General features: G+C 58.5%; 3 protein-coding genes across 7 annotated transcripts; all 3 read right to left on the reverse strand.

Moving 5' to 3' along the window:
• Nucleotides 1-2,498: 2,498 nt before the first annotated feature.
• On the reverse strand, nucleotides 2,499-6,445 carry DIRAS1 (DIRAS family GTPase 1). Its single transcript, XM_030966921.1, has 2 exons — nucleotides 6,375-6,445; nucleotides 2,499-4,287 (listed from the first exon to the last, which is right to left on the reverse strand). The coding sequence occupies exon 2, from the start codon at nucleotides 4,269-4,271 to the stop codon at nucleotides 3,675-3,677; it is 597 nt and encodes a 198-aa protein (XP_030822781.1). The 5' UTR covers nucleotides 4,272-4,287; nucleotides 6,375-6,445; the 3' UTR covers nucleotides 2,499-3,674.
• Nucleotides 6,446-9,644: 3,199 nt separating this feature from the next.
• SLC39A3 (solute carrier family 39 member 3) lies at nucleotides 9,645-13,227 on the reverse strand. 3 transcript variants are annotated; one of them, XM_030966909.1, is made up of 4 exons: nucleotides 13,174-13,227; nucleotides 12,369-12,507; nucleotides 11,124-11,419; nucleotides 9,645-10,611 (listed from the first exon to the last, which is right to left on the reverse strand). In XM_030966909.1, the coding sequence occupies exons 3-4, from the start codon at nucleotides 11,328-11,330 to the stop codon at nucleotides 9,877-9,879; spliced, it is 942 nt and encodes a 313-aa protein (XP_030822769.1). In that variant the 5' UTR covers nucleotides 11,331-11,419; nucleotides 12,369-12,507; nucleotides 13,174-13,227; the 3' UTR covers nucleotides 9,645-9,876. The 3 variants fall into 3 exon arrangements, with proteins under 3 accessions (XP_030822769.1, XP_030822771.1, XP_030822772.1); XM_030966911.1 differs by having other exon boundaries at nucleotides 13,147-13,178; XM_030966912.1 differs by lacking the exon at nucleotides 13,174-13,227 and adding an exon at nucleotides 12,730-13,027.
• Nucleotides 13,228-14,285: 1,058 nt separating this feature from the next.
• Nucleotides 14,286-27,513, reverse strand: SGTA (small glutamine rich tetratricopeptide repeat containing alpha). Of its 3 annotated transcripts, none has more exons than XM_030966913.1 (12): nucleotides 27,466-27,513; nucleotides 25,673-25,829; nucleotides 24,337-24,440; nucleotides 24,089-24,173; nucleotides 23,530-23,629; nucleotides 21,980-22,084; nucleotides 21,198-21,336; nucleotides 19,574-19,636; nucleotides 19,144-19,181; nucleotides 18,335-18,424; nucleotides 16,259-16,374; nucleotides 14,286-15,198 (listed from the first exon to the last, which is right to left on the reverse strand). In XM_030966913.1, exons 2-11 carry the CDS (start codon nucleotides 25,770-25,772, stop codon nucleotides 16,260-16,262), a joined length of 939 nt encoding a protein of 312 aa, XP_030822773.1. In that variant the 5' UTR covers nucleotides 25,773-25,829; nucleotides 27,466-27,513; the 3' UTR covers nucleotides 14,286-15,198; nucleotide 16,259. The 3 variants fall into 3 exon arrangements, with proteins under 3 accessions (XP_030822773.1, XP_030822774.1, XP_030822775.1); XM_030966914.1 differs by having other exon boundaries at nucleotides 14,286-15,228; XM_030966915.1 differs by having other exon boundaries at nucleotides 27,477-27,495.
• Between the last annotated feature and the right edge of the window lie 240 nt (nucleotides 27,514-27,753).

The following is a 27,753-nucleotide window of genomic DNA, read 5'->3' on the forward strand; positions in this document are numbered from 1 at the left end:
AAGAGCCCTTGGTGCAGCCGGACCGGACCCCGCTGCGGGGCTTGGGGTCCCCAAATCCCCCAGAGCATCCCCGGGCACAGCCGCGCTCTGCCCCGCTCTGCGTACCGGGGGTCGCGGCCTCGCTCTGCCCCCACCCTGGGGAGCTGCTGCCCCCGGGGACCGAGGGGAAAATCCGTGGGGCTGAATCAGCGGCGGGCGGGAGTCACGCTGGCGGAGCGGGGGGAGCGGAAATCACGCCCTGAATCGAGGCTTTGATTCCCCCCCGGGCTGCCACAGGCACCGGGCGAGCGGGTCCCGGTGGTGCCTGGTCCCGGTGTCCCCTCGGGAGTCACCGTGGGGTGACACAGCCGCGTCCCCATCGCTTCCCAGCGCATCCCAACCTGCGCTGGCCCGCGGCACGGCCGCACCAGTACGCACCAGTACGCCCCAGTTGCAGCTGCCATCCCAGCTGGAATTGAGGTGGGGAAATGCCGAGCCCGGGCTGTCCCCACCTCGCCGGCGGCAGCGCTGGAATCGGGCTGAAAACTCCATAATCCTGTTAGTGGGAAGAAGGCTGATTTTCCCCCTAATCCAGTTTGCTCCCGTATGTCCTAATCCCTAATCCGCTTTCCCTGCAGATGGGCACTCCCGGCTGCCGCGGCCGCGGTGTCCCCCCGGTGAGGGACACGAGGGGCAATATTCCAGTGCGAGACGCGATGCCAGGAGCTGGTTTGGGTCCCAAAATCTGCATTTGTGAAATTGATGGCCGCGGGATGCAGCCAGGGCTGCTCGTGGACGGGAACAGGCTGCACCGCGGCTCATCCCGTTAATTAACGCTCAAGAGCTGCTTTGTTTAACGCCTGGACCCGGGGGAGGCTCCGGGCGCCCGGCGAGGATCCTCCCTCCCGGTGCTGCGCTGATGTTTGGGGGCTCAGGATGGGGTTTGGGGGCGCTGCAGGGACCCAGCGCTTCCCTGGCAGCATCCCGAGGGACGCCCGGGGCTGCAGCAGGACCGGAATGTCCCCTGCCCGGGCGGGCACAGGTCCCATTAGGTGGGGGGAAGTGGGAGGGGACGGAGGAGGCAGAGGTGGGGAGGGGGAGAGTCGGGAAAAGGGGGAAGGGAAGATTTTCTGCCCCCAGGGGCCTCTGGAAGCGCTCTGAGTTTTGGTGTGATGGTGCCACCCCAAATACCTAAGAGTCCTGAGGGGTCCCAGCAGGTGGGGACGGGCACCAAGTGTCCCCATGTCCGCGTGTGCCTGTCCCACAGTCCTGCCCTGGCGCCCACAGAGGGTCCCAGATCCCCCCAGGCCCCAGAAGGGACACAGGGACAGGAGCAGGGGCCATGGGCAGTGCCAGGGAGCTGTGACATCCCTGCAGAGCTGACACTGTCCCCACGGAGCTCAGAGCATCCCCGTGGATCTGTGACCATCCCACAGAGCTGTGGCTATTGCCACAAATCCATAACCATCCCTATGGATCCATTGCCATCCATCCCTATGGATCCACGACCATCCCTATGGATCCATCACCATCCCTCTGGATCCTTCACCATCCCTGTGGATCCACGACAAACCCTATGGATCCTTCACCTCCCTATGGATCCATGACCATCCATCCCTATGGATCCATCACCATCCCCATAGAGCCATGACCACGCTATCCCCACGGATCAGTGCCATCCCCACGGATCTATGCTCATCCCCACAGATGCCCTCCATCCCCACAGATCTGTGCCCATCCCCCGGATCCGTGCCCTTGCCCGGTCCCCCGGTGCCCGCGGCAGCCCCGTTCCCCCCACCGCTCCCGTTTCCCCCCCCCACCCCGTTCCCGCTCCCGGAGCCCACGCGGCTCCCGCGCCCGGGGAGCAGCGCTGGTTTCCATGGCAACGGGCGTGATGACGCACGCGCCGCGCTCCCGCCCCCCAACTTCCCGCGGGCACGGGCGGGGACAGCGACACGCGGGCGCGCGCGCGCGTCACACGTGTCGCACGCACGTCACAGGCGGGCGCGCGCGGCACGAGCGGGGCACGGGGCACGCGCGTGTCACACGCACGGGACACGTGTCACATTCGTGTCACACACACACAGAGGTGTGCCCACTGTCACATTCGTGTCACACACACACAGAGGTGTGCCACTGTCACTTTTGTGTCACACACAGAGCTGCGCACACTGTCACATCTGCGTCACACACATCACATTTCTGTCACACACACACACACCTGTGCACACACGTCACATTTGTGCCCCGCACACACAAAAATGTCACGTATGTCACACGTGCCCACGGCCCTGCACATGCACCACACGTGCCCCACACCTGCACACGCGTCTGTGGCCGTCCCACGGAGCCGTGGCTGTCCCCAAGGTGTGCACACACACACACACACACACACACACACACACACACCCCCACATCACACGCGCATCCCGTCACGCTCACCTCGCCCCCCTTCCCGTGCCTCCCCCCGTGGCCTCCCGCCCCGGCCGGGGGCGGCTCCGGGGGACGCGGGAGCGTTTCTCGTCTCTTTATTGAAGGAAGACTATTTCTAGAATAAAGGCTACATCGTCACCTTGTCCCCTGGGCGCTCGGATCCTCGTGTAAAAAGCCGGGGGGTGCGGGGAGCTGGGGGGGGGCTCGGCCTGTCCGGGGACATCCCCTCGGGGACACCCCGGTGGCGGCGGCGGGGGAAGGAGCGGGGCCGGAGCGAGGGGACAAACCTCGAGGGGCCGAGGGGCTGGTGACAGCGCGGGGACCCCGCTCCGGCCAGGGGGGAACAAGCGGGGCTGCGCCAGAGCTGGAGGGGGCCGAGGGTCCCGGGGGTCCCGGGGGTGCGGGGCCGGGCCACCCCGCGGGGGGACTCTGAGGGCGGGGTGGCACCGATCCTTGCGGCATCAGTGGGGAGGGGGCGCGGGGGGCCCGGCTGGCTGTGGGGCCGGGGGTCTCCCGCCGGAGCTCGCCAGGATTGTGCTGGGTCAGGACCTCCCGCGGACCCGATGCTTTGTGCTTGGGCTGGCGGCTCCGGCTGCGGCACCGGCTCGGGGCTGGGGAGGGGCACGGGGGTCCCGCGGCGCCAGGGTGGGGCTGGGGGGGCAAGGGGACCACGGTGCCGGGCTGGGGGCTCGGGGGGCTGCGGTGGCAGATGGGGCTGTGGCACCAGGACAGGGCTGGGGGTTTGGGGAGGGAGGTCATGGCACCAGGATGGGGCAGGGGGGCCGGGGACACCGGTCAGGGGGACACGGGCACCGCGCAGGGGCTGCCCCCGCCCCGGGTCTCTGCCCGCAGGAGCAGAGCACTATGGCGTGGGGACGGGGGCCGCGCGTGACTGTCCCCAAAGGGTGACACCGCCATCCCCACGTGGCACCGTCCCTCCCTCCCGCGAGGACCGACGGGGGCCGGGCCCGGTGGCACCGGTTGTGCTGAGTGCAGGGGGTGTGGTCCGGGTGTCCCGGCGGCGGCGGCGAGTCCCCGCTCCTGCCGTGCCCAGGGGGTGGTGGCCGCGTGTCCCTCACCTCGGCCCCGTCTTCACCCCCGGCCCCGGGCCGAGCGCCGGCGGCCCCGCACAGTCACAGTGATGGCACACGGAGGACGAGGGGACGGTCCCGCTGCGATGCCACTGCCACGTCCAGCCGTGGGGGGGAGGAGGGAAGGGGGGGTATCCGGAGTGGGGAGGGGGTGCGGGCCAGTCCGGGGCTCTACATGATGCTGCACTTCCCCTTGATTTTGTCTGTCCTCTTCTGCTTGCTGGAGCGCTTCCCGTCGATGGTGAGGCTGACGTTCCTCCTCTTCTCCAGGTTCAGCAGCTCCTGGAAGAGCTCCTTGACGTTGTAGTTCATCTTGGCCGAGGTCTCCATGAAGGCGCATTTCCACTCCTTGGCCATGGCCTCCCCCTCCCTGCTCTCCACCTCGCGCTGCGTCTCGTCGCACTTGTTGCCCACCAGCATGATGGGGATGCTCTCCACGCTGCCCTTGATCTGCACGATCTGCTGGTAGATGGGCTTCAGCTCCTCCAGCGACTGCTTGCTGGTGACCGAGAAGACCAGGATGAAGGCATGGCCCTTGGAGATGGACAGGCGCTGCATGGCCGGGAACTGGTGGCTGCCGGTGGTGTCGGTGATCTGCAGGGTGCACACGCTCTTGTCGCAGCTGATCACCTGCCGGTAGGTGTCCTCGATGGTGGGGATGTAGGTGTCGCGGAAGGTCCCCTTGACGAAGCGCAGCACCAGCGAGCTCTTGCCCACGCCGCCGGCTCCGAACACCACCACGCGGTAATCGTTGCTCTGCTCCGGCATCTTGGCCCCGCGGTCGCTGCGGGGGCACAGGGAGGTGTCACCCCCCAACTCCAGGCGTGGCCCCCCTGAGATGCAGCCCCGGCCGGGAGCTGGGCTCGCTGCCCTTGGGTCGCCCTTGCCGGCCGGCACGGGGTGAGGCCGCCTTGGCTATTTTTACTGGCCGCCCGCCGTGGCCATATGGCTGAGCGCGGCCACCGGCACCGCAGCTGCTGCTGAGGCTGCCGGGGGAGCTCGCTGGGCAGGGACCCCCCCCCTCAGCCCTCCCAGGCAGTGAGAGCAGCTCTGCAGGGCAGTTGCTGGCCCAGCGAGGTCGTGGTGGCACCTGGAGCGCCCAGCTGGGCTCTCTGGCCAGGTACAGGGGTGCCCTTTCACACACAGGTTGTGCTGCTGGTGTTCTGTCACCCCTGTCACTCCCTGCCACCCTGTCCCATGCCGTGCCATCCCTCTGCTCTGCTCCCACCCCAGGGATGTGTTGGGGAGTGCAGGAAAGGAGCGTGGCACAGCCATGGGCTGCAGGTGGTGGGCAGTGGGTCAGAGCCCCCCTCATGCTGCCAAACCTCAGTGCCCACCCACAGGGGACACCTGGACCCGGGCAAGGTCCCCAGTGCCCCCCAGTGATGCAGCACTGGGGTGTGAAACGAGGTGGCACAAAGAGTCACAGGTGCTGGGCCCTGCCCCGGTTCCCCCAGTGCAGCGCAGGGGTGGCAGCACCACCTCTGTCCCACGAGGGTCCCCAGGGTGTGTGGGACACTCACAGAGCCTTGGGGACATTAAACCCACCACGGGACAGGGTTTCCAAAGGTGCCCAGTCACAGGATGAGTGGGAAGGAGGGGAGGGAAGGGGGTCTGAGCGCTGCTTAAGGACTGTGCCCAGTCAGCTCCACTCCTGCCACCCCAGCTCAGGGAAGGGGGACAGCAAAGGGCCCCAGACAGCCCCGGCCTGAGCATGGCAGCTCCTGCATCCCTGAGCATCTCCGGGGGAACCAGCCCCTTCCCACAGCCACCCCATCCCCATCCCAGGGCACTGGGGGGTCTGGACCCCGCAAAGCAGCCCCAAACCCCTGGCATGTCCCCAGACACCAGAGCCAGGCGAGGCTGGCAGCTGGAGGAGCCCAGGAGCTCATCCCACCGTGGGCTCCTTGGATCCCACCACGCTGGGAGCGTCACCAGCGCCCGGGGGCTGGGGCTGCAGCGGGGGCCGGGGCTGAGCTGGCGCGTGGGAACGTCCAACCTCGGCCAGGGCTGGCAATGGTCCCACCCTGTCCCATCGGTCCCATCCCACCTGTCTCACCTGCCTGTCCCACCTGTCCCATCCCACTTGTTCCACCTGTCCATCCCACCTGTCCACGGCACAGCCAGAAGTGCCCCTGAACTCCCAGCCCTGCCATGGGGCGCCGAGCTGAGGGGCTGGGCTGGACAGACCCTCAAGGAACCGGGGGGGCTCTTTGGGGTGGCCCCACGGCCTGTGCCCAGCAGCAGCACCCCGATCCCAACAGTCCCTGGTTCAGAGCACGGCCCCCCCTCTGCTCGTGGGCAGGGACCACCCGGGGCTGACCCTGCCGGGGGGCTCTGCACCCCCCAGAGCCCCCCAGCACCCTCCCAGTCGGGCCCCCAGCACTGGGGGTGACACTGGTGGGGACCTGGGGGTCAGGATGGAGGGCAGGGCAGGGGTGAGGGAGCAGAGGTGGGATGGGGAGCAGGGGAAGGGCAGGGTGAAGATGGAGAGGCAGGGAAGGGCAGGATGGAGGGATGAAGGGGCAGGAGAAGGGGCCGGATGGAGGTCGGAGGGGCAGAGGAAGAGCAGGGGGGACGAGCATCCCGCTCAGGATGGAGATGGAGAGGCAGGGGAAGAGCAGGACACAGACGGAGAAGCAGAAGGGGCTGGATGGAGATGGAGGAGCGGGAGAAGGGGCGGGAGGGACGAGCATCCCGCTCAGGATGGAGATGGAGCGGCATCAGGAGGGCACGGACAGATGGCGGGGCAGGGTCGCGGGTCCCCCCGCGCCGCTCCCCGCCCGTGCCGGCAGCACCCCCGGTCCCCGCGCCGGCCGCGCTCCCCCGGCCCCCGCCGCGCCGGTCGCATTGCGGTGCCCGCCGCCTCACCGTGTCCTGCCCGGGATCCGCCCTTGGCTGCGGGCGGCGCGGCGGCCTCAGCGCATGGCCCGGCCCGGGGCGGCCCCGGCGCGGCGGCTCCGCTCCGCCCGGCGCGGCTCGGTGCGGCGGGGCTCGGCGGGGCTCGGCGGGGCTGCGGCCGCTGCGGCGGGGCCGGCTCGGCTGGGCGGGCTCGGCTCGCCTCGGCTCGGCTCGGTGCGGTGCGGCCGCCGCAGAGCCGATCCCGCCCCGCCGCCGGCCCCGCCCGCCGCGCCCGCCCCGCCCGGGGCTCCGGACCCCCGGGCCCGGCCCCGAGCGGCTCCGGGAGCCGGCAGCGGCGGGACGGGGACAAACGGACAGGGACACACGGACAGGGATGCGCGGACAGACGGACAGGGATGCACGAGGATGGGGGCACACGGGCAGCGATGGGGATCCACGGGATGGAAACGCAGGGACAGACAGACAGACAGGAACGGGATGGGGACACACGGAGAAGAGACTCAAACAGGGTCACACGAATAGGGACATGCGGAGATGGGGACAGGGACACACGGATGGGAACACATAGAGAGAGAGATGGGGACACATGGGGGTGAGAGTGGACAGCCAGGCAAGAAGACACAGGATGGGGACACATGGACAGGGACACACGGACAGAGACACTTGGGGATGAGGACACACGGACAGGGACACCTGCACAGGTGGCGACTGAATCCACATGAGGAGGGACAGTCCAGGGACTTGTGGATGGGGACAGAGCCCCACAGGTGGTGACAGGGGACACAGGGACAGGACAGACGGACACCAACGTCCCAGCCAGGCAGGGCACAGGGTGCTGTGAGCCCCCGGTGCTGCGAGCCCCTGTGAGCCCCCCAGCTGGGGGTGGCCTGGGCAGCCATGCTGGGCTTTGGGGACACAGAGGCCATGGTGCCACCCCAGCACAGGACCGGGAGCTTGTGCACACACCGCAGGGCCTTTGTCACCAACTGGTGTCACCTGCTCATGGCAGAGCCCCAAAATCCCAGAGGGGCCCTTGAGGGGACACACTGGGGGTCCTGGCAGGGCTGTGAGACATTCAAGCACTGGCTGAGCCCCCCCAGTGCCTGAGTGGGACCAGAAGAGCCCCAGGGTGACCCTCCCCAGCTGTGTGTCCCACCACTGGCACCGAGCACTGGAGGTGACCGATGACTCCGGGGTCCCTGTCACAGCCGGGGTCTGCTCCTGCCTCCCCCCCACCCCACTCCTGAGTGGCAGCAATTAAAATCCGCAGCCTCTATTAATAGCAGCCAGCGGGCAGCGGGCCGCGGTGGCACCCACGCACTGGCACCGCGTCCCCACGGGAACGGGGAGGGCAGCGGGGGGGGGGCACGGGGACATCGGCCCGCCCCACCCCGCGAGGTGACAAGGCCCGGGGGGGTGGTGGCAGCCTCAGCCCCCCCCCGCCGCGCTCGGAGCCGGCCGGATACTCCTCGTTAGAGGGAATGAATGAGCTTTCCTTGATCATTTTCCTGCGGCTCCTCCTCGTTCCATTGAGCCGCAGCTCCCTGCCAGGCCTGACGCAACGGGGCGGCCGCTCACGCAGGGCTGAATCACGGCGCTGCCGAGCGGGGGGTGCTGGAGGGGTCCTGTCCCCCGCCCCCGGGCTCAGCAGGGCTCTGGGGGGCTCCTGGATGCCCGGGGAGGGGGCTCAGCCCACACCGGGGCCGGGCACGTGTGGACGCCGCGTGAGCCGGACGTGGAGCAGCCATGGGGGACATCAAAAAAAAGCGAGTGACAGCGAGGGGAGAAGGGCAGGGAATTTATTGGGAGCAGCAGGGCCTCCTCCTCCTCCTCCACCCTGGAGCACGGGATGATCCTGTGGATGAACCCCCCCAGGGCAGCGGGATGAGGATGGGGGAGCTCAGCACCCCCTGGCACTTCACAGCCCCTGATCCCAAACTGCAGCAGGAGGAGGGTGTGAAACAGAGGTGACAGCCCAACAGGGGACACTCAGCACCGTGTCACCTCTCCGCCATCATCACCCCCCAAGAGAGAGGTCACCCCCCAAGAGAGGTGAAACAGCCCCGAGGCTTCACCACGCCGAGGCAAATCACGTTCTCCTCTCATCCTGCTGCTTTGTGTCATGCCAGGCTCAAAATAACCTCCCTCCGCCCCCCCCTCTCCACTCCAGGTTTTCAAAGGAAGATTAATTGACTCGGGGATGTTGCAGCAATTAAACTAACGAGCCCCAGGATCTGTCAGATGATGCTCAGCTGCCTCCATATGCTGCAGCTGGGCCACCGCGGAGGCTCCGCGCCTCCTTCCCGCTGCCGGCACTGCGCCATCCTTATAATTCCATCAGCACTTCCAGGGGCCCGGCCAAGCTGCTGCAGGAGCGAAGGCTCCGGGTAATTAAAATGCAGCCCCTGCCTGAGCCAGGCTGTGTTTCACAGCTGGGGGGGAGCACATTCCCAGCTCCAGCCTCTGATCCCAGCTCCTCGCTCCCAAAGGCAAATCCAGCAGGATCAGGAGCTTCCCAGGGGCTCCGCGGCTGCTGGGAGCTGCTCGTGTCTCTCAGCATCACATCCACTCCCCCCACCATCCAAGGGAGGTGATTCCATTCCTTTGGAAACCTGGAAAAGCCTTGGAGCAGCCCCTGATGGGAACTGCTCAGCCCCTCTGATTGCAGAGCACTGAAAACACAAAGAGTTTGCCCCAAAATATCAGTGCTGGAAATTGTTACTGCCCGTTTCCTGCAAGCTCATGGATAATGTGAGGATCTGCTGCACCCCTGGAAGTGTCCAAGGCCAGGCTGGACAGGGCTTGGAGCACCCTGGGACAGTGGAAGCTGTCCCTGCCCATGGCACTGGGCAGGCTTTAAGGTCCTCCCCAACTCCAACCATCCTGGGATTCATCCTCTGATTTTCAGAGTGTTTCCTTAGGGAATGCTCAGCCTATGGGTACCATGCTGAGAAGGAAGCAGGGTAGAGGGGCCCAGGCCCATTTCTTCCATGAATCCCTGGAAAAGCTGAGCTCCCCAAGCCCCAGGCGGGGCATTGGAAGCTCTGTGGAGGCAGCAGGGCCTGGAAGACCAGAGCCCCACAGGGATGTTATTTTTGGCAGCTCTTACAACCAGGTTTTACTCCCAACTAAGCCGCAAAAGCAGCTTAGTGCAGCCTGGCAATCCCTGCTCCCACCTGCTCTGCCTCCACTCCTGTTTGCTCCTCATCTCCTCGGAGCCTCCAGAGCGTGGCCGAAGGGAAGGAGGGAGACACACACACATTCGAGGAGCTCTTGGAAGCAGAATTTACCCAGATCCTTAACGTTTGTGTCCGCTAATCCCTGCAGCCCCTCGGGCAGGGACAATCCCTCGGGATATTCCTCACTCTGAGCACATGGGAAGAGATTCTCCTCCTCCAGGTCATCATGGAAACTCCGCCCGGGTTGGGCTGTTCCAAAGGGGCGGCTCCTCCCGGCGCCGTGGGAGGGGAGAGGTGAAGTTTTGCTCCCTCGGCTTCCTGAGGCTCCCGGCTCACCACGGGACGAGCACCAGCCCGGCCAGCGCGGCGTAGCCCAGCACCAAGCACAGCACCTTGAGCAGCCGGTGGCTTTTATCCTCCAGCTCCTTGGCCAGGATCTCGAAGAAGGTGACGAAGAGGAAGGTGCCGCCGGCGACGCCCTGCAGCAGCAGGGAGGCGATGCTGCCCGCGGCGTTGCGGCTGCTCTCGATGCCCATCCCCACCCCGATGCCCAGCGGGATCATCAGGCACACGGCCACCGCCAGCTTAGCCGCGTCCCTCAGCGCCAGCGACGCCTTGGCCATGCTGATGCCCAAGGCCACGGCCACCAGCGTCTCGTGCACGGCCACTCCCAGGAACAAGCTGACCACTCTGCCTCCGTCCTCCTGCAGGCCCAGGGCCAAACCCTCGAAGATGGAGTGGGTGCAGAGGGCGAAGACCAGCGCCAGCAGGCGGCGGGGGCCGCAGCGGGTGAGCTCGGGGAGGTGCAGGCTGTGCGAGTGCAGGCCGTGCTCCCCGTAGAGCACGCGCCCGCGCGGCGACGCCATGAAGGGGCTCTCGTACTCCGAGTCGCTGCCCGCGTCCGAGCCCGCGTTGAAGGTCTCCAGGTCGATGAAGGAGGGCTTCTCCTTCTGCAGGCTCAGGAAGAGCTGGTCCACGAAGACAGACAGGAAGAAGCCGACCATCATGATGGTCTCGGCCACCGGGTAGTCCGTGGTCACGTTGTTCTGCCTGAGCACCTCATCGAGCTGGAAGGGAGAAAAGATGCACCCTTAATCCCTCTGGAGAGAACCATTCCCACATTCCCACAGTGAATCCACCCCTTAATCCCTGTGGAGAGAACCATTCCCACATTCCCACAGTGAATCCATTCCTTTATCCTTCTGGAGAGAACCATTCCCACATTCCCACAGTGAATCCATCCTTTTATCCCACTGGAGAGAACCATTCCACAAATCCACAGCGAATCCACCCCTTTATCCCCCTGAAGGGACAGGGATACTCCATCAATCCACGATGCTGCCACATCCTTGGACAGCACCCTTGGCAGAGGACAGTGAATCTCTTGCTGTTTGATCCTCACACCCCACAGCCTCCTCTGCATCCCAAAAACCTCCACTTTCTCCACGGAGAGAGGCAGGAGGTGGGCACAGCTCCCCTGGGTGAGCCCCTGGGCACTGCAGAGCTGCTCCAGCGGGCACAGCTCCCACAGCAGGGCCCCTGCAGGCTCAGATGAAGGCAGGACGCCCCCAGGGCTCACCTTGCCCCGCACGGCGGGCAGGAGCGCGTTGAAGCACGTGGCCAGGAAGACGCCGCCCCCGAAGGAGTTCCAGAGCGCCAGCAGGCGGCGGGAGCGCTGAGCCTTCTCGTGGTCGGCCTCGATCAGCCGGACGGGCAGCAGGGCCCCGGCCAGCACCAGCACACAGATCCCCAGCAGGCACAGCACCTTGGCCACCACGATCCTCATCGTGCCCCGGATCCGGCCCCTGAGGGGACGCTCTGGGTGTGCTCAGAGCGGGGACATGGGCCTGGATGGGCCTCAGGGAGAGAGGCTGCCTGGGGATGGGGAGAACACGGAGAATTTTCCTTTATGAGCCACAGGAAGCAGCAGGGAAAAGTTCAAACTGGATTCAAAAGGAGTTGGAAAGCCCCGGAATTGTGGTCACCTCAAAGACCTTCCCTGGAGGTCTTTGAGGTCAGGCTGGACTGCAAGCCCTGTCCTTGGACACTTCCAGGGATGTGCCAGCCACTGGGAGATTCTTGACAGGGCCTCCCCACTCTCCCAGGGAGGAATTCGTTTCCAAAATCCCATCTATTCCCTTCCCAAACTCCCACCCATCCCATTCCCAATATCCCATCCATCCTTTTCCCAACATCCCATCCCTCACCTTCCCAAACTCTCATCTATCCCCTCCACAACATCTCACTCATCCCCTCCCCAAAATTCCATCCATCCCATTCCCAAAATTCCATCCATCCCCTCCCCAAACTCCCATCCATCCCCTTCCCACAATTCTACCCATCCCCTCCCCAAACTCCCATTTATTCCCTCCCCAAAATCCCATTTATTCCCTCCCCAAACCCCCCACCCACCCCAGCCCTCTGGCAGTGGGGAGGAGCCATTCCCCGCGGGCTGCCACCCCAATTCTTTGTCTCTAAGGGACAAAGAGAGGAATTCAGAGCCCATCAGGTGACACTGACTCACTGCAGGTCTGGCCAAGCCCAAACTCTGGGCCCAGGCTCCAGCCACGCCTGTGCCAGGGCAGAGGGAAGGGATAAAATCCTCCTTTTCCACAGCTCACACCTCTGCAACACACCTGGCACACCCCAGAAACCCTTTAACCTCACTTTTCCCCTTTTTTCCCCCATTTTTAACCCAAACTCGCCCCCTCCAAACCCTCAAGCTCCTGAGTTCAGGTGGAGCAGCCACATCCAGCATCCCTGAATGGGGCTGGAGCTGCCCTGAGGGAAAGGAAGCCCCAGGAGCACCTGGGGAACTCCTCACCTGCTCCTCCTGCACACCTGGGCTGCGTCCCCAGCCCCAAAACTGCTGCACCAAGGGATCAGCTCAGCTCCTGCTCGGGTCAGTGGCTCCAAATGAAGCATCCAAGCGATGAAAAATATTCTATAAAGCAGGCAGGGCTCTGTGGGAGGAGAAACAAAGGGGTTCCTCATCCGTGAGCCTCTAAATCCCAGTGTTTCTGTTAAAAACCGGTCCTTCCAAGCCCTTTGAGACTGTCCCATCGCTTTTAGAGACGTGGTGATGGGGAAGGGGCTCCTCCCAGCCCACCCTGAGCCCACCAAAAGGGAGCAGAGATGAGGGAAGGGGTGTCAGGGTCGCTGAGAGCGGGGGATGAGCAGCTCACATGGGGAAAGTTCAGCTGGGAAGACCCTCAGAGGGGGTGGGGGTCTGCCCTGAGCCCTCCAAGGTGGGGAGGGGGCTCAGCTCCAGCCCCTCACAGGAGCTCCTCAAGATGGGGAAGGGGCCCAGCCCCAGCCCTTCACAGGAGCCCCTCAGGATGGGGAAGGGGCCCAGCGCCTCACGGCGATGAAGGGACCCCAGTTCCACCCACAAGAGCTTGGGGCCCACCCTGACCCCTCACACCCAGAGCGGGCCCAGCCCCGGCCCCTCAGACCAAGGCCGGGCTCCGGCCCCTCACACACGGAGGGGGCCCCGCTCTCCCGGCCCTTCCCCCGCAGCCCCCGCTCCCCCAGCCCCGCTGCGACCCCGGGGTCCCCGGCCCGGCCCCGCCATCCCCTCACGACCCCCTCGGCCCCGTTACCCCGGTAACCGCCCCCCCCTCACTCACGGCCGGCCCCGCTCGCTCCCGGCCCGGCCGCCCCGCATCGCCCGCCCACGGCGGCCTCCCATTGGCTGAGACGGAAAAGCTGATTTATGATTGGCTGCTAGAGCTGTCAATCAACGCGCCCACAACACGGCGCGGGGGAAGCGGCGATTGAGGTCCGCGGGAAACGCGTTCCGCAGCGCTGAGTTCCGGGCCCGGGATCACCGGGAAAAACGGGAATGGAGAAAAACGGCAATGGGGAAAAAACGGGAACCGGGAGCGCCGGGAACGGGAAAATCATCCCGGGAACAGCGTCCGCCACGCCCACACCCCCTGCTCCTGCCGCTCTGCGATCCAACCGCGCCAATGGCAGCTGCGGGATGCTGCAGGGAGAGCTGAGGCCCACCTGGAAATTCCATAAAATTCAAAAAAATCCATAAAAATCCATAAATTTCCCTTTTGTTTTTGTGCTGTCAACTCAGGAATTTTTGGGAAAGTCCAAAAGGAGGCTGGCAGTTCAGTTCAGGGGCAGCTCCAGGCAGGGCAGGAGGAATTCCCTGGAAAATCTCACCTGGAATTCAGGGCTGAAAAATTCCAACTCAGAGAGGAGGAAAAATACAAAAAAATATAAAACAAAAAATGGGTCAGGAAAGAGCCAGGAGGGTGAGGGAAAGGAAACAGCACGAAATGAGCTGAAAACAGCAGGAAAACGGTGCCGTGATTTCCATATTGTTGGATCATTCCAGAATATTTTCATTTCCAGCCTTAAATTTCTTTGATGGGGCTACAAAAAAAGCAGGTGGAGAGAAATTAAAAGCAATTTAGGGAAGGAGAAATGAAGGAGAAAAGTTTTCTTATTTTTGTGCTGGGAGGAGAATTCCCGCTGGGATGGACCAAAAAAAATTGGGGAAAATGGGAATAAAATGTGCCTCAAACAGACCCCGAGCCCACAGAAAGTTCTGGAAAATCACCTGAGCACGCAGGGATAACAACCAAAGTGTCCAAATGGTTTTTATTCCTCACGAGTGACACGAACCACATGAATTCCACGGAGCCTCGACCAAAAAAAAATCACTTTTTTCCATGATTTTTTTCCGTCTCCCCAATGTTCCAGAGGGGCTCCTCCTCGTCCCCCCAAAAAAATCGGATTTAAATCCATTCTGGATTTTTTAAAAAAATTCCCCCTCTGGTTTTCCCCCCCAGCTGGGATTTGAGGTGGCTCCAGGAGCTTTTCCTTGCACAAATCCTGAATTTTGGATCCAAAGGAGGATTTTGGATTCCCTCCACCCCCAGCCCAGCCAGGCTGATCGCTGACATGCAATTAAAAAAAAAAAAAAAATCAAAATAATTCAGAAAAAAAAAAACCAAACAAACTCCTTTAAACACACTAAAAACACCTTCACTCCCTCCCTGCTCACATTCCACGGGAGAAATCCCCATTTTTGCTGAACACTCAAATGGGATTTTCCAGGATTTTTTGGGGATGGGGGAAAAACCCCAAAAATGCTTGGGGGAGGTTCAGTCCTGACTCCCCCGTGGATCCTGGAGAGGGGGAAGCAGCAAAATTCCCAAAAAAATCCCAGATTTGGAGCAAAATCCTCATTCCCAGAGATGGAAAAAAATCCCAGGAATTCCACGGTGGGGATGAGCAGGGACTCAAACACTTCTTGGAAGTGGCTCCCGAGGGGAAAATTGGGGCAAAAAAAGAAGAATTATTCGCTTGGAAATGCTCCAAAAAACCCAAATCCTGCAGGGATTTGGGAATTTCCCAACAGAATTCTGAGTTCAGCTCTGCTGGGGCTGCCAGGAAAAAAAAAACCCAAAAAATAAACCTGAAATAAAGGGGAAAAAAGGGGAAAAAAGGGGAAAAAAGGGAGGGAAATGGGAATTCTCAGGGACATGCAGGGCACGGGAAGATTTGGGAATTTTTGTGGTTTTTATCCGTTGGAGTTTTGGGTTTTTTTCCCCCTCTTGGACACTTCCAAGTCAAGAATTGGCAACACGGAGGTGGCTCCCAGCTGGAAAAGCAAATTCTGGAATTTCCAGGGGCTGCAGAGAGAGGGAAAACAGGGAATTCACCTGGGGAAAAGGGACTTTCATCAGATTAATCTGGATTGTTTATTTCTATTGATTTTATTTTAATTTATTTATCTTGACTTTATTATATTTCAATCTATTTTCAAATTATTTTCATTCTATTTTTATTTAATTTCAAATTATAACCTAATTTTATTTCAATCAAATTTATTTTAAACTAACTTTATTTCAATCACATTTTTGTTTTATTAATTTTATTATAATTTAATTATTTCTATTATAATTATAACACTAATATATTAACCTATACAATTATATAATATATATTTATATAATTATTTATTATTATTTAATTTTTTATTATTTTATTTATTTAAATTTTATTTCAATTTAAATTAATTTTTATTTTAACTTCTCATTACTTTAAATTCAAAGAAAAATAATAATTTAAATTGCTTTCATTATTTTAATTAAAATTCTTTTAATTTTAAGTAAATTAATTTCAATTTAATTTTTTCGCTATTTTCCACTCACAAATTTTAATTTAAATTTTAATCTAACTTTCCTGTATTGAATAAATCAATAATCAATCAATAACCAATGGCCCTGCTCCTGCCCCACCTCGCTCCTGAGTTATCAATTCCTGTATTGAATCAATCAATAATCAATTAATAACTAATCAATAATCAATGCCCCACATCACTCCTGAGTTATCGATTCCTGTAATCAATCAATCAATCAATCAATAATCAATGATTGCTCCTGCCCCACGTCACTGCTGACTGATTAGAACTGGATTTATCAATTCCTGTCCTCAATCAATCAATCATCAATGCCCCACCTCACTCCTGAGTTATCAATTCCTGCACTCAATCAATAATCAATAACCAATCAATAATCAATGCCCCACCTCACTCCTGAGTTATCAATTCCTGTATTCAATCAATAATCAATAACCAATCAATAATCAATGCCCCACCTCACTCCTGAGTTACCAATTCCTGCATTCAATCAATAATCCATAACCAATCAATAACCAATAACCAATCAATAATCAATAATCGATTCCCACCTCACTCCTGCTGCTCCTCGTTGCTGGCGCTCGGGGTCCGGCTGCGGATTTGGCTGCGCAGCTGCTCAATGAGCTCGGGGTTCTGCTGCTGCATCTGCTGCGCAAACTGCTGGCCCCTGGGGACAGGGACACGCACGGGGGACATCAGGGACACAAAGGGGACAGCAGGGACACACAGGGGACATCAGGGACGCACAGGGGACAGCAGGGACAGACAGGGACAGCGGGGACACACAGGGGACAGCGGGGACACACAGGGGACAGCAGGGACACACAGGGGACAGCAGGGACAGACAGGGGACATCAGGGACGCACAGGGGATAGCAGGGACAGACAGGGACAGCGGGGACACACAGGGGACAGCGGGGACACACAGGGGACAGCAGGGACACACAGGGGACAGCAGGGACAGACAGGGACAGCGGGGACACACAGGGGACAGCAGGGACACACAGGGGACAGCGGGGACACACAGGGGACAGCAGGGACAGACAGGGGACAGCAGGGACACACAGGGACAGCAGGGACACACAGGGGACAGCGGGGACACACAACAGGGACAGACAGGGGACAGCAGGGACAGACAGGGGACACAGGGACAGCAGGGACACATGGGGACAGTGGGGACAGCAGGGACAGGTAGGGGACAGCAGGGACACACAGGGACAGCAGGGACACATGGGGACAGTGGGGACAGCAGGGACAGGTAGGGGACAGCAGGGACACACAGGGACAGCAGGGACAGGTAGGGGACAGCAGGGACAGACAGGGACATGGGGACACATGGGGGATGGACATCAGGGACACGGGGACAGCAGGGACAGACAGGGGACATTGGGGACACCTGGACACAGGCAACACTCTGGGACATTCCCAGCCCTGGATCCAGGATTGTCCCTCTGGATGGTCCCCAGCCCTGTCCCCAGCCTGTCCCTTAGGTGTCCCCAATCCTGTCCCCAGTCCTGTGTCCAGCTGTTCCCTGCCCTGTCCCCAGCCTGTCCCTTAGGTGTCCCCAATCTTGTCCCCAGTCCTGTGTCCAGCTGTTCCCTGCCCTGTCCCCAGCCCTGTCCCTGATCCTGTCCCCCAGCCCTGTCCCCGGTTGTCCCCAGGTGTCCTCATCTGTTCCCAACCCTGTCCCCAGCCATTCCCAGCCCTGTCCTCCAATCCTGTCCCTCAAGTGTCCCCAGTCCTGTGTCCAGCTTCCCCAGCCTGTCCCTGATCCTGTCCCCAGGTGTCCCCAGCTCTGTCCCCCAATCCTGTCCCCAGCCCTGTCTCCAATCCTGTCCCCAGACGTTCCCCGCCCTGTCCCCAATCCTATCCCCCAGCCCTGTCCCCATCTTTGTCCCCAGTCCCAGCCCAGTCCTGTCCCCAGCTCTGTCCCTCAGGTGTCCCCAGTCCTGTCCCCAGCTTCCCCAGCCTGTCCCTGATCCAGGTTGTCCCCAATCCTATCCCCCAGCCCTGTCCCCATCTCTGTCCCCAGTCCCAGCCCAGCCCTGTCCCCAGCTGTCCCCAACCCTGTCCCCAATCCTATCCCCAGCTGTCCCCCAGCCCTGTCCCTCAGGTGTCCCCAGTCCTGTGTCCAGCTTCCCCAGCCTGTCCCTGATCCTGTCCCCAGGTGTCCCCAGCCCTGTCCCCAAATCCTATCCCCAGCTGTCCCCCAGCTCTGTCCCCCAGCCCTGACCCCAGGTGTCCCCAGCTGTCCCCCAGCCCTGTCCCCCAATCCTGTCCCAAGTCTGTTTCCAGCCTGTCCCCAACCCTGTCCCCAGCTACCCCCAAATCCTATCCCCCAGCCTGTCCCCAATCCTATCCCCAGCTGTCCCCAGGCCATCCCCAGTCCCCAGCCCTGTCCCCAGCCCTGTCCCCAGGCCATCCCCAGGTGTCCCCAGCTCTGTCCCCAGGCCATCCCCAGCTGTCCCCAGGCCATCCCCAGCTGTCCTCAGCCCTGTCCCCAGCCCTGTCCCCAGGTGTCCCCAGGCCATCCCCAGGTGTCCCCAGCCCTGTCCCCAGGCCATCCCCAGGTGTCCCCAGCCCTGTCCCCCAGGTGTCCCCAGGCCATCCCCAGGTGTCCCCACTCACGCCTGGATCAGGCTGGCCAAGTCGTTGGTGGAGGGGCTGCTCCCGGTCGCTCCCATGGCGTTGTGGCCTCCCGAGATCATCCCCGACATTCTGGGAAGGGAAAAAACGGCTCAAAACTGGGAAAAGATCCCAAAAAATCACCTGGGGATGGGTGGGAGCGACTTCCCATCCCGGGGATCTCGGAATTCCCTGCTGCAGCTTGTCCTGGGTCGGCTGGAAATAACTAATTTAGCTGAACAATGAATAAAATTACTATAATAATGTTGATATTCCCAGATTTATGGAATTACAGCCCTGCTCTGCCTCCAGGACAGGATTCCCTGGATTCCCCCCAGGGCTGGATCCAGGTGGGAATTCCCAATGGCACCAGGAACAGGGAGAAGCCAAAGGGACCTGAGATGAGTGGTCTCACCCCAAAATCCAAGGATTTGGGGGCTCCAGAGGGATGCCCAGGAATGGATTCATTAATTTATCCATTTTCTTCAAATATTGGGAATTGCTCCTCACAACCACCCAGGAATGGGAATATTCCCATTTCAACCAAGCTGGGGAAATCCTGAAATCCCATAAAACTGCAGCAGAGCCAATTCCAGGGCCATGATCCATCCCATCCCACCTCCCTTGGGAATAATTTTATTTCAATCCCTCTCCCAGCACCTCCCAGAGCACCCAAACCCCTCCAGCTGAGGGAACTGGGCTGGTTCTGATCCCCCCTCCACATTCCTGGCCCAAATTCCCTCCTGCTCCCAGTGGGAAAGGCCAAACCCAGAATTCCAAGAGGGAATAAATAAAAGTGGGATCCAACTCACAGCTGTTGTACTTGGGGGTTGTTCATGAGGTTTGAGGCCTGTGGGGAATAAAAACAGCGCCCAGGTGAGGCAGCAGGGACAGGGTGGGATCAACCCCAAAAGGGAAGGTGGGAATGTTTGGGAATCCTTGGGAAAAGGGGGGGAAATGGTAAAAATGGCAAAAAGGAGAGCAAAGGCCCAGCCCAGAGCAGAGCAGGCCCTGCCACAGCCTGGGAAAAGCCTGAGGAGAAACTCCCAGCTCTGTCTGAGCTGAAGGGAGCAGCAGCAGCAGCTTTCAAACGGCCCCAGGGAGTGGGGAAAGCTTCCAGAGGGGCTCCATCCCGAGGAATCCCACGTGAAGAGACACCAGAGGGGCTCCACCCCAGGGAATCCCACCCAGGGGAGCCCTCAGGGAGGCTCCATCCCAGGGAACCCCAGCATCTGCAATCACCATGCTCATGAAGCCGGGATTGTTCAGCAATCCGGCCAAGTCGAACCCTCCGGGGCCGCTGGTCTGGAAGTGAGAAACCAGAGCTGCTGTCATTGATCATTCCCCATTCCCATTCCTCATTCCTCCTTCCCCACTCCCCATTCCCCATTCCCACTCCCCATTCCTCATTCCCCACATTCCCACCCCTCATTCCCCATTCCCCACATTCCCCACTCCTCATTCCCCATTCCCACTCCCCATTCCTCATTCCCACCCCTCATTCCCCATTCCCCACATTTCCCACTCCTCATTCCCCATTCCCACTCCTCATCCTCCATTTCCTATTCCCTAATCTCCATTCCTCATTCCCCATTCCTCATCCTCCATTCCCATTCCCAACTCCCCATTCCTCCCTCTCCATTCCCATCCCTCATTCCCCATTCCTCATCCCTCATTCCCCACTCCCAATTCCTAATTTCTCATTCCCCATTCCCATCCCTCCTTCCCCATTCCTCATCCCTCATTCCCCATTCCTCATCCCTCATTCCCTATTCCCCACATTCCCCATTCCCCTCTCCCCATTCCTCATTCCCCATTCCTCATTCCCAAATCCCATTCCTCATTCCCCATTTCCCATCCCTCATTCCCCACTCCCAATTCCTCATTCCCCATCCCCCATTCCCATCCCTCATTCCCTATTCCCCACATTCCCCATCCCCATTTCCCATTCCCATCCCTCATTCCCCACTCCCAATTCCTCAGCTCTCATTCCCCATTCCCATCCCTCCTTCCCAGAGCTGCCAGAGCCAGGGAATCCCAGCAGGACAATGGGTTGGGATGAAGGGATCCATTCCCAGCCCCTCTCACTGTCCCAGCCTGGCCTTGGGCACTCCCAAGGATGGAGCAGCCCCAGCTGCTCTGGCAATTCCACCCCATTCCCTCCCCACCCTCCCAGCCAGGAATTCCTTCCCAAAATCTCCCTTTTCCCAGTTTAAACCCATTCCCTGTGTCCTGTCCCTCCATCCCTTGTCCCAAATCCCTCTCCAGCTCTCCTGGAGCCCCTTTAACCCCTGGAAGTGGCTCCCTGGAGCCTCTCCAGCCTCTGCCTGGGACACTCCCAACTTCTCCGGGAATTCCATCCCAGCCTCTCCCATCCAAAGATTCCTTCCCATTCTCCCACCTCATCCTTCCCAACACTCCCCTTGTCCCGTCTCTTCAGGCTGTTGGAAAAATCCTTCCCCATTTTTTTTTGAGGATCCCAAATCCAACCTTTAAACCCTGGACGGGGGGAAGAGGCTCTGTCCAAACCCTCTGGAAAATCCCAGAGACTCCTGCTCACCCCCTCCCTCAGCTCTGCCCTGGGAAAAACCCTTGGAAAACTAAAATCCACTTCAAAATGATCCATAAAGGACATTCCAGCCCATTCCTGCCAAACCTCCAAGTTTCTTTTGGAAAAAAAGAAAAGTTTTCTTTGTGTAAAAAAAAAAAAAAATAAAACACTTAAAACCATCTTTGGTGCTACAGGAAAAACAACAAAAAAAGCTGAATTTTGGAGAGATTTGATCACAAAAGTGGAAATTATTGTTGCAACACCCTGCTCCAGGACCTCTTTTAACCTCACTAAAACCCAAATTCCACAACTTACTGGACTGGGAGTCTCCTTCATTTTCTGTTCAGCTATTTTGAGGTTGGATTTGTACGTTTCGTTGTCCGGATCCAACTCCAGAGCTTTTTTGTAGTAAACAACAGCTTCTGTGTGTTTGTTTAAGCTGGACAGGGCCAAGCTGGGAAAGAAAAGAAAATTCTAAGTCACAGAGAGGCTTTTTTGTCACCTTTTTAAATCCAATTGTTGTCCCCACCAACTTTCTTAGAAATGAAAAACGTGAAATTTTCTCCACCCTAAAAAGCTGAAACAGCAGGAATTTTTTCATGGTGGAACAGACTGATAAAATCCTTGTTCTAGGGTTTGCAGGGCTACAGAATTCCCAAGAAAAGGTGGAAAAAAAATCAAAGAGGGGTTTTTTTGATCACTTGTTTTACCCAACTGTTGTCCCACCAACTTTCCTAGAATTGAAAAATGTGAAATTTTTTCTCCACCCTAAAAATGCTGAAACAGCAGGAATTTTTTCATGGTGGAACAGACTGATTAAAATCCTTGTTCTGGGGTGTGCAGGGCTACAGAATTCCCAAGGAAAGGTGGAAAAAAAAATCAAAGAGGGCTTTTTTTGATCACTTGTTTTAATCCAGTTGTTGTCCCCACCAACTTTCTTAGAAATGAAAAACGTGAAATTTTTCTCCAACCTATAAAGCCGAAACAGCAGGAATTTCTCATGGTGGAAAAAACTGATAAAATCCTTGTTCTGGGGTTTTCAGGGCTGCAGAATTCCCAAGGAAAGGTGGGAATTTGCCCAGGAGGATGCTGCTCACCCCATCCTGCCGTAGGCTTTGCTGTAGCTGGGGTCGATGCCGATGGCTCGCTCGCAGTCCCGTACGGCTCCCGCGTAATTCCCCAGTTTGCTGTAGGCAGCGGCTCTGGAAAAATGGGAGAAACAGAATGTCCCGCATTGCCAAGCAAATTGGATTCTATTTGCCATCTGGATGGCAGCTGGCTTCTGTTCAGCGGGCAGTTTTCCTTATCTCTTCCGCAACAGGGGAGACATCTGCTGATAAGAGGCCACTCAATGTCACTGCATGGCTGATAAGAGCTACAGCATCCCACTGGGAGATGTGAGCCCAGAGGGAGGAGCCAAGCATTCCTGCCTGGATAGAATCTGAGATTTCAAGCATTCCTGCCTGGATAGAATCTGAGATTTCAAACATTCCCGCCAGGATACAATCTAGAGATTTCAAACATTCCTACCTGGATACAATCTAGAGAATTCAAACATTCCTACCTGGATACAATCTGAGATTTCAAACATTCCTACCTGGATATAGTCTGAGATTTCAAGCATTCCTACCTGGATGTAATCTGAGATTTCAAGCATTCCTACCTGGATAGAATCTCAGATTTCAAACATTCCGACCTGGATAGAATCTGAGATTTCAAACATTCCGACCTGGATACGATCTGAGATTTCAAACATTCCTGCCTGGATATAATCTGAGATTTCAAACATTCCTACATGGATAGAATCTGAGATATCAAACATTCCTACCTGGATACAATCTAGAGAATTCAAACATTCCTACCCGGATACAATCTGAGATTTCAAGCATTCCTACCTGAATATAATCTGAGATATCAAACATTTCTACCTGAATATAATCTGGGATTTCAAACATTCCTGCCTGGATACAATCTGAGATTTCAAACATTTCTACCCGGATAGAATCTGAGATATCAAACATTCCTGCCTGGATATAATCTGAGATTTCAAGCATTCTCACCTGGATGTAATCTGAGATTTCAAACATTTCTACATGGATAGAATCTGAGATTTCAAACATTCCTACCCGGATACAATCTGAGATTTCAAACATTCCTGCCTGGATATAGTCTGAGATTTCAAACATTCCTGCCTGGATGTAATCTGAGATTTCAAACATTCCTACCCGGATACAATCTGAGATTTCAAACATTCCTGCCTGGATATAATCATATTAAAGTTCAAAATCTGTTTTACCCAAGAATTGCCTGAGAAACACAAAAACCTCCCCTCTTCCCCCTCTTCCACGGCCGATTCTGCACACACAGCTCCCTTAATTCTCCCCAAGGAGCCTCCAGCTCCTCATTCCACCCTGAATTCCCAGCAAATCCCACTGTGCATGGAAGCAGATCCCATTCCCCGGCATCCTTCATCTGATAAAGGTCTGATAAAGTTCATTTCCACACCCACATCCCACCCAGAGATCCCAGGAGGCACCAAAAGAACGGCACGATCCCACAACAGCGAGGAACTGCTCCAAAACTCCAGAGGACCGTTTGAAAAATGGGATTTTTGGGCATTCTGGAGCAGGGAGGAGCTGCTCAGTACCTGTTGCAGAAATAAACGGCGTTGGCTGGGTTTAACTCGATGGCTTTTCCATAAAAAGACACGGCAGCCTCGAAGTTTTCTGCCTTCATTTGGTCATTTCCTGAAAGGAGGGTGGGAAAAGATGGAAAAAAACCGGGATAACCCAAAGCAAAGGTTTGGATCCACAGAAATAGCACAGGGGAAAGGTTTGTCAGTGTGGGGCAGGGCCAGCAGCGAGGCTGTGCTGGGAATTCCCCCATTCCTGATCCCAGAACCCACCCCAGGTGCTGGCTCAGGTGGGGAAGTGCTGCACCCACACCCATCCCACCTTTTCCCAGGAAAAAGCCATGCACAGAGCAGGAAGGATGGATGCTCTGCTCCACACCCCACAGGATCTTTGGGATAAAAATCCCACCGATCCAACATTCCCGACAGCAAAACCTCCCTGCACTCCTACAGAGCAAGAGGCAGAAATAGAAAACATTCCCTTTTTTTCCTTCAATTCCAGGCGCCAGGGAATTGAGATGCCCTCCCAATTAGCATCAAACCCTCATTATCCAGCAGCTCCAGCGGGTGGTACCTTCAGTTTTGAGTCTTTCTGCTTCAGCCACGTCATCTTCTGAGGGGGTGACGGGCTCCGAGTTTGTTCTGGAGTGTTCCAGCTCCTTCCAAGGAGAGGCAGAAGCTGAGCTGAGCATTCCCACAATTCCCATTTTTTTTTTCCCAGCCCAAAACGTTCCCCTCCCACGCTCTCTGAGGGGAGCAGCAGCCTCCTGGAAAATCCAGCAGAACTCAGGGAAAAGGGAACGTCCCAGGGCTCTCACTCACCTTCCCTGCCACGGCTTCAAATATTTCGGGGAGGGTCTGGGACACAGCCAGGCTTTGGTCTTCCATGGAGACCCCAAATGCTGTTTCCAGGCACTGGATGGCCACTGGATAAGGAGAGTCAGGTCATTAATTAATAAATATTCATCCCTCTCCCTCATCTCTTAAAAAAAACCAGGAAAAAAACTCAATATTTCCCCCACACCAGATGGGATTTTTGGGCCGTATCCTCAGATTTTGCAAAGCTTGGAGCTGGCCAAAGCTTCCCTCTGGATCTCCTGGATGGAGTCAGTCCCAGTTCCCACTCCCTGAGAGATTCTCCCTCATCTCTCAAAAAACCATGAAAAAAACCTCAATATTTCCCCCATACCAGATGGGATTTTTGGGCTGTATCTTCAGATTTTGTGAAACTCAGAGCTGGGCAAAGCTTCCCTCTGGATTTCCTTGATGGAGGAGTCCCAGTTCCCATCCCCTGAGAGATTCTCCCTCATCTCCCAAAAACCCAGGAAAAAACCCCAATATTTCCCCCACACCAGATGGGATTTTTGGGCTGTATCCTCAGATTTTGTGAAACTCAGAGCTGGGCAAAGCTTCCCTCTGGATCTCCTGGATGGAGCCAGTCCCAATTCCCATCCCCTGAGGGATTCCTGGGGCTGGAAGTGATTCAGGCTGGGGCAGCAGCAGCATTCCCACAGCTGGGAATGGCCCAGAATTCCAAACATTCCCCTCGCTCTGGGAACCCTGAGCCACCTCCTCCCTCCTCAGGCTTGGGAAGCTGCTCCCAGGGAAAAGCAGAGCCTTCCTGCCACATTTTCCATCCCAAAATATCCCATTCCCAGTCCCATCCCCCAGCAACGTCCCCCCACCCCACAGCCACGCTCCTTTCACCGCGACAAACCAGGGGCTAAACCTTAATCTCCTTAAGGAGACCTTTTAAGATCCCTGCCCTTTGGAAAGGACCTGGAAAAAAACCCCTGAGGGATGACATTTTGGGGAGCAAAAGAGGAGAAACAACCCCAGGAGCACAAAAAAGTTTCCCTGGAGACAGGGAATTCCCACCTCCCACCCCACAGAGCGCTCCCAGCTTGGCCTGGATGAACCCTCTGAGTGTCCAAGCAGGGATCAGGGAGATTTCTGAGCCAGCTAAGCTGCTCTTGGCAGAGATCAGAAGCCACACAAGCCACCAGCATCCCTGGATATATCCCAAAAGGAAAAATCAACCCCAAAATTCCAGCCAGGTTCGGCACCGGGAGCAGCCCAGCCAAGGCAGGGGTAGAAAAGACCAAAAAAACAGCGAAATTCTCCCAAATTTCGGCCTGACAGAGGCGGATCCACCCACCTTCCAAACTCTCCTGAGCATCTGGAGACATGCTCCCGTTCTGGAGCTGGGTGTGCAGGAACTGGATGATGGAGAAGGCCAGACGCTTCTGGTCTGCCATGCTGGGAGAGAGGCTGGAGGGGCCGCACTCCACCGCTCCTGGCTTCCCAAAAAAATCCTGCAGAGACACAAACCGTGGATTGAAACACAAAAAGGGAACAGGATTTTGCTGCTGCTGCCCCTCAGGGAGGTGCTGAGGAGGTCAGGATGGATTTGGAGTTGGTCAGGGCTGGGTAAGAACTCCAGAACATTGCTTGTTTTCTTTAGGAATTCTCCAGGCCTGGATTCGCCCTCTGCTCGGCACAACCCCGCCAAGGGAAGCACCCAGAGGTGCTGCAGGGCGGGAAATCCCTGGAGCTCACCAGGAAAAATTCCCAATCTTTTGGGGAATTTCTCCTGAGCACGGCTTGCTGTTGAAACCAGAGCCAGGAGCAGGAGGAATTTGGTGGCCCCCAAACAAGAGCCAAGTGCAGGAAGAAACTGGGATGAATTTGGTGGCCCCAAAGCAGAGCCAAGGAGGAATTTGGCAGCCCCAAATCAGAACCAGGAGCAGGAGGAATTTAGGAGGAATTTGGTGGCCCCAAAGCAGAGCCAAGGAAGAATTTGGTGGCCTCAAACCAGAGTCAAGGAGGAATTTGGTGGCCCCAAACCAGAACCAAGAGCAGGAGGAATTTGGCGGCCAAACCAGAGCCTGGAGCATCCCTGGAGGGATTTGGTGGCCCCAAAGCAGAACCAAGAGCAGGAGGAATTTGGTGGCCCCAAAGCAGAGCCAGGAGCAGGAGGAATTTAGGAGGAATTTGGTGGCCCCAAAGCAGAGCCAAGGAAGAATTTGGTGGCCTCAAACCAGAGTCAAGGAGGAATTTGGTGGCCCCAAACCAGAACCAAGAGCAGGAGGAATTTGGCGGCCAAACCAGAGCCTGGAGCATCCCTGGAGGGATTTGGTGGCCCCAAAGCAGAACCAAGAGCAGGAGGAATTTGGTGGCCCCAAAGCAGAGCCAGGAGCAGGAGGGATTCAGGAGGAATTCGGTGGCCCCAGAGCAGAGCCCAGGAGGAGTTTGGCAGCCGCCGGCAGCCAGGGCAGTGCCAGCCGCTCCTGGCAGGGCACAGGGAGGGAAATCCCAAAGCGCCGAGAGCCCAAGCAGCACCACCCGAGGCTGGGAATTCCCAGGGCAAGCTCCCCGCACTTTAACTGGGTTTGTAGCACAGCCAGGCTCGTTTAACGGAGACACGAGCTCCGTTTAACGCGACTCCACCGGAGCTGAGCCGCTCCCGTCCGCCCAGAGCCCCCGGACCCCACCGGGCCCGCCTGACTCCCGTTCCCCGGCAGCCCCCGGACCCACCGGGCGGAGAGGGGAAGGCACCGCTCCCCGGTGTCCCCAAAGCCCCGCGAGCACCGCCGGGACCCGGCCCCGGTGGAGGCAACCGGGGAACGCTGACCGGGGAATCCCCAGTGCGCTCACCGGGACCGGGACGGGCGACTCCCGGGCCTGGCACCGGCTGCACCGGAGACACACAAGTCTCAACGCGGGGCACAGCCCGCTCCCGGTACGTCCCGTCCCGTCCGGTCCCGCCCCCCCAGGCCCCGGTGCACCCGGTACTCCCCGGTGCCGCTGCCCCAGGCGGACCAGAACGGCGGCTGCCTGCGGGCAGCACGGCCCGGCACCAGCGGGTCTGGAGGCGGAGGGGTCCCGGCGGAGGGCCGGTCCCGGTGCCCCCATCCCGGTCCCGGTGTCCCCCGGTCCCCCCGCGCTCACCGGACACTCGCCTGGGCCGGGCGGGCTCCCGCACTGCGCATGCGCCGCGCTCGCCGCGCGCCGGCGCCGCTGCGGCCCCGCCCCTCCCAATAGCACAAGAATGGGCGTGGCCTATGGCGGAAAGCCCCGCCCACACCGGTACCATAGAGATGAGGCGTTGTCACGGCAACGCGCGGGGGCGTTGCCATGGGAACGGGCGGGCGGGACCCGGGGATGCTCCGCGCCCGCCCCGCGCCCGCCCCGGGGCCGCTCCCGGCCGGCTCTGAGGGTCGCGGCGGGGATGAGCCG

Source organism: Camarhynchus parvulus, chromosome 28 (assembly GCF_901933205.1).
Source record: "Camarhynchus parvulus chromosome 28, STF_HiC, whole genome shotgun sequence".
Classification (NCBI taxonomy): Eukaryota; Metazoa; Chordata; class Aves; order Passeriformes; family Thraupidae; genus Camarhynchus; species Camarhynchus parvulus.

What these genes read in the sequence shown, in the direction of transcription:
- SLC39A3 (XM_030966909.1), bottom strand. Translation starts at nt 11,330, where the DNA reads ATGAGGATCGTGGTGGCCAAGGTGCTGTGCCTGCTGGGGATCTGTGTG. An exon ending in TGCCCGCCGTGCGGGGCAAG is followed by an intron (nt 10,612 to 11,123) that starts GTGAGCCCTGGG and finishes TCTCCCTTCCAG; the next exon opens with CTCGATGAGGTGCTCAGGCA.
- DIRAS1 (XM_030966921.1), bottom strand. Translation starts at nt 4,271, where the DNA reads ATGCCGGAGCAGAGCAACGATTACCGCGTGGTGGTGTTCGGAGCCGGC.
- SGTA (XM_030966913.1), bottom strand. Translation starts at nt 25,772, where the DNA reads ATGGCAGACCAGAAGCGTCTGGCCTTCTCCATCATCCAGTTCCTGCAC. An exon ending in AAAGCCTACGGCAGGATGGG is followed by an intron (nt 21,337 to 21,979) that starts GTGAGCAGCATC and finishes TTTCTTTCCCAG; the next exon opens with CTTGGCCCTGTCCAGCTTAA. An exon ending in TGAAGGAGACTCCCAGTCCA is followed by an intron (nt 19,637 to 21,197) that starts GTAAGTTGTGGA and finishes TCTCACTTCCAG; the next exon opens with ACCAGCGGCCCCGGAGGGTT.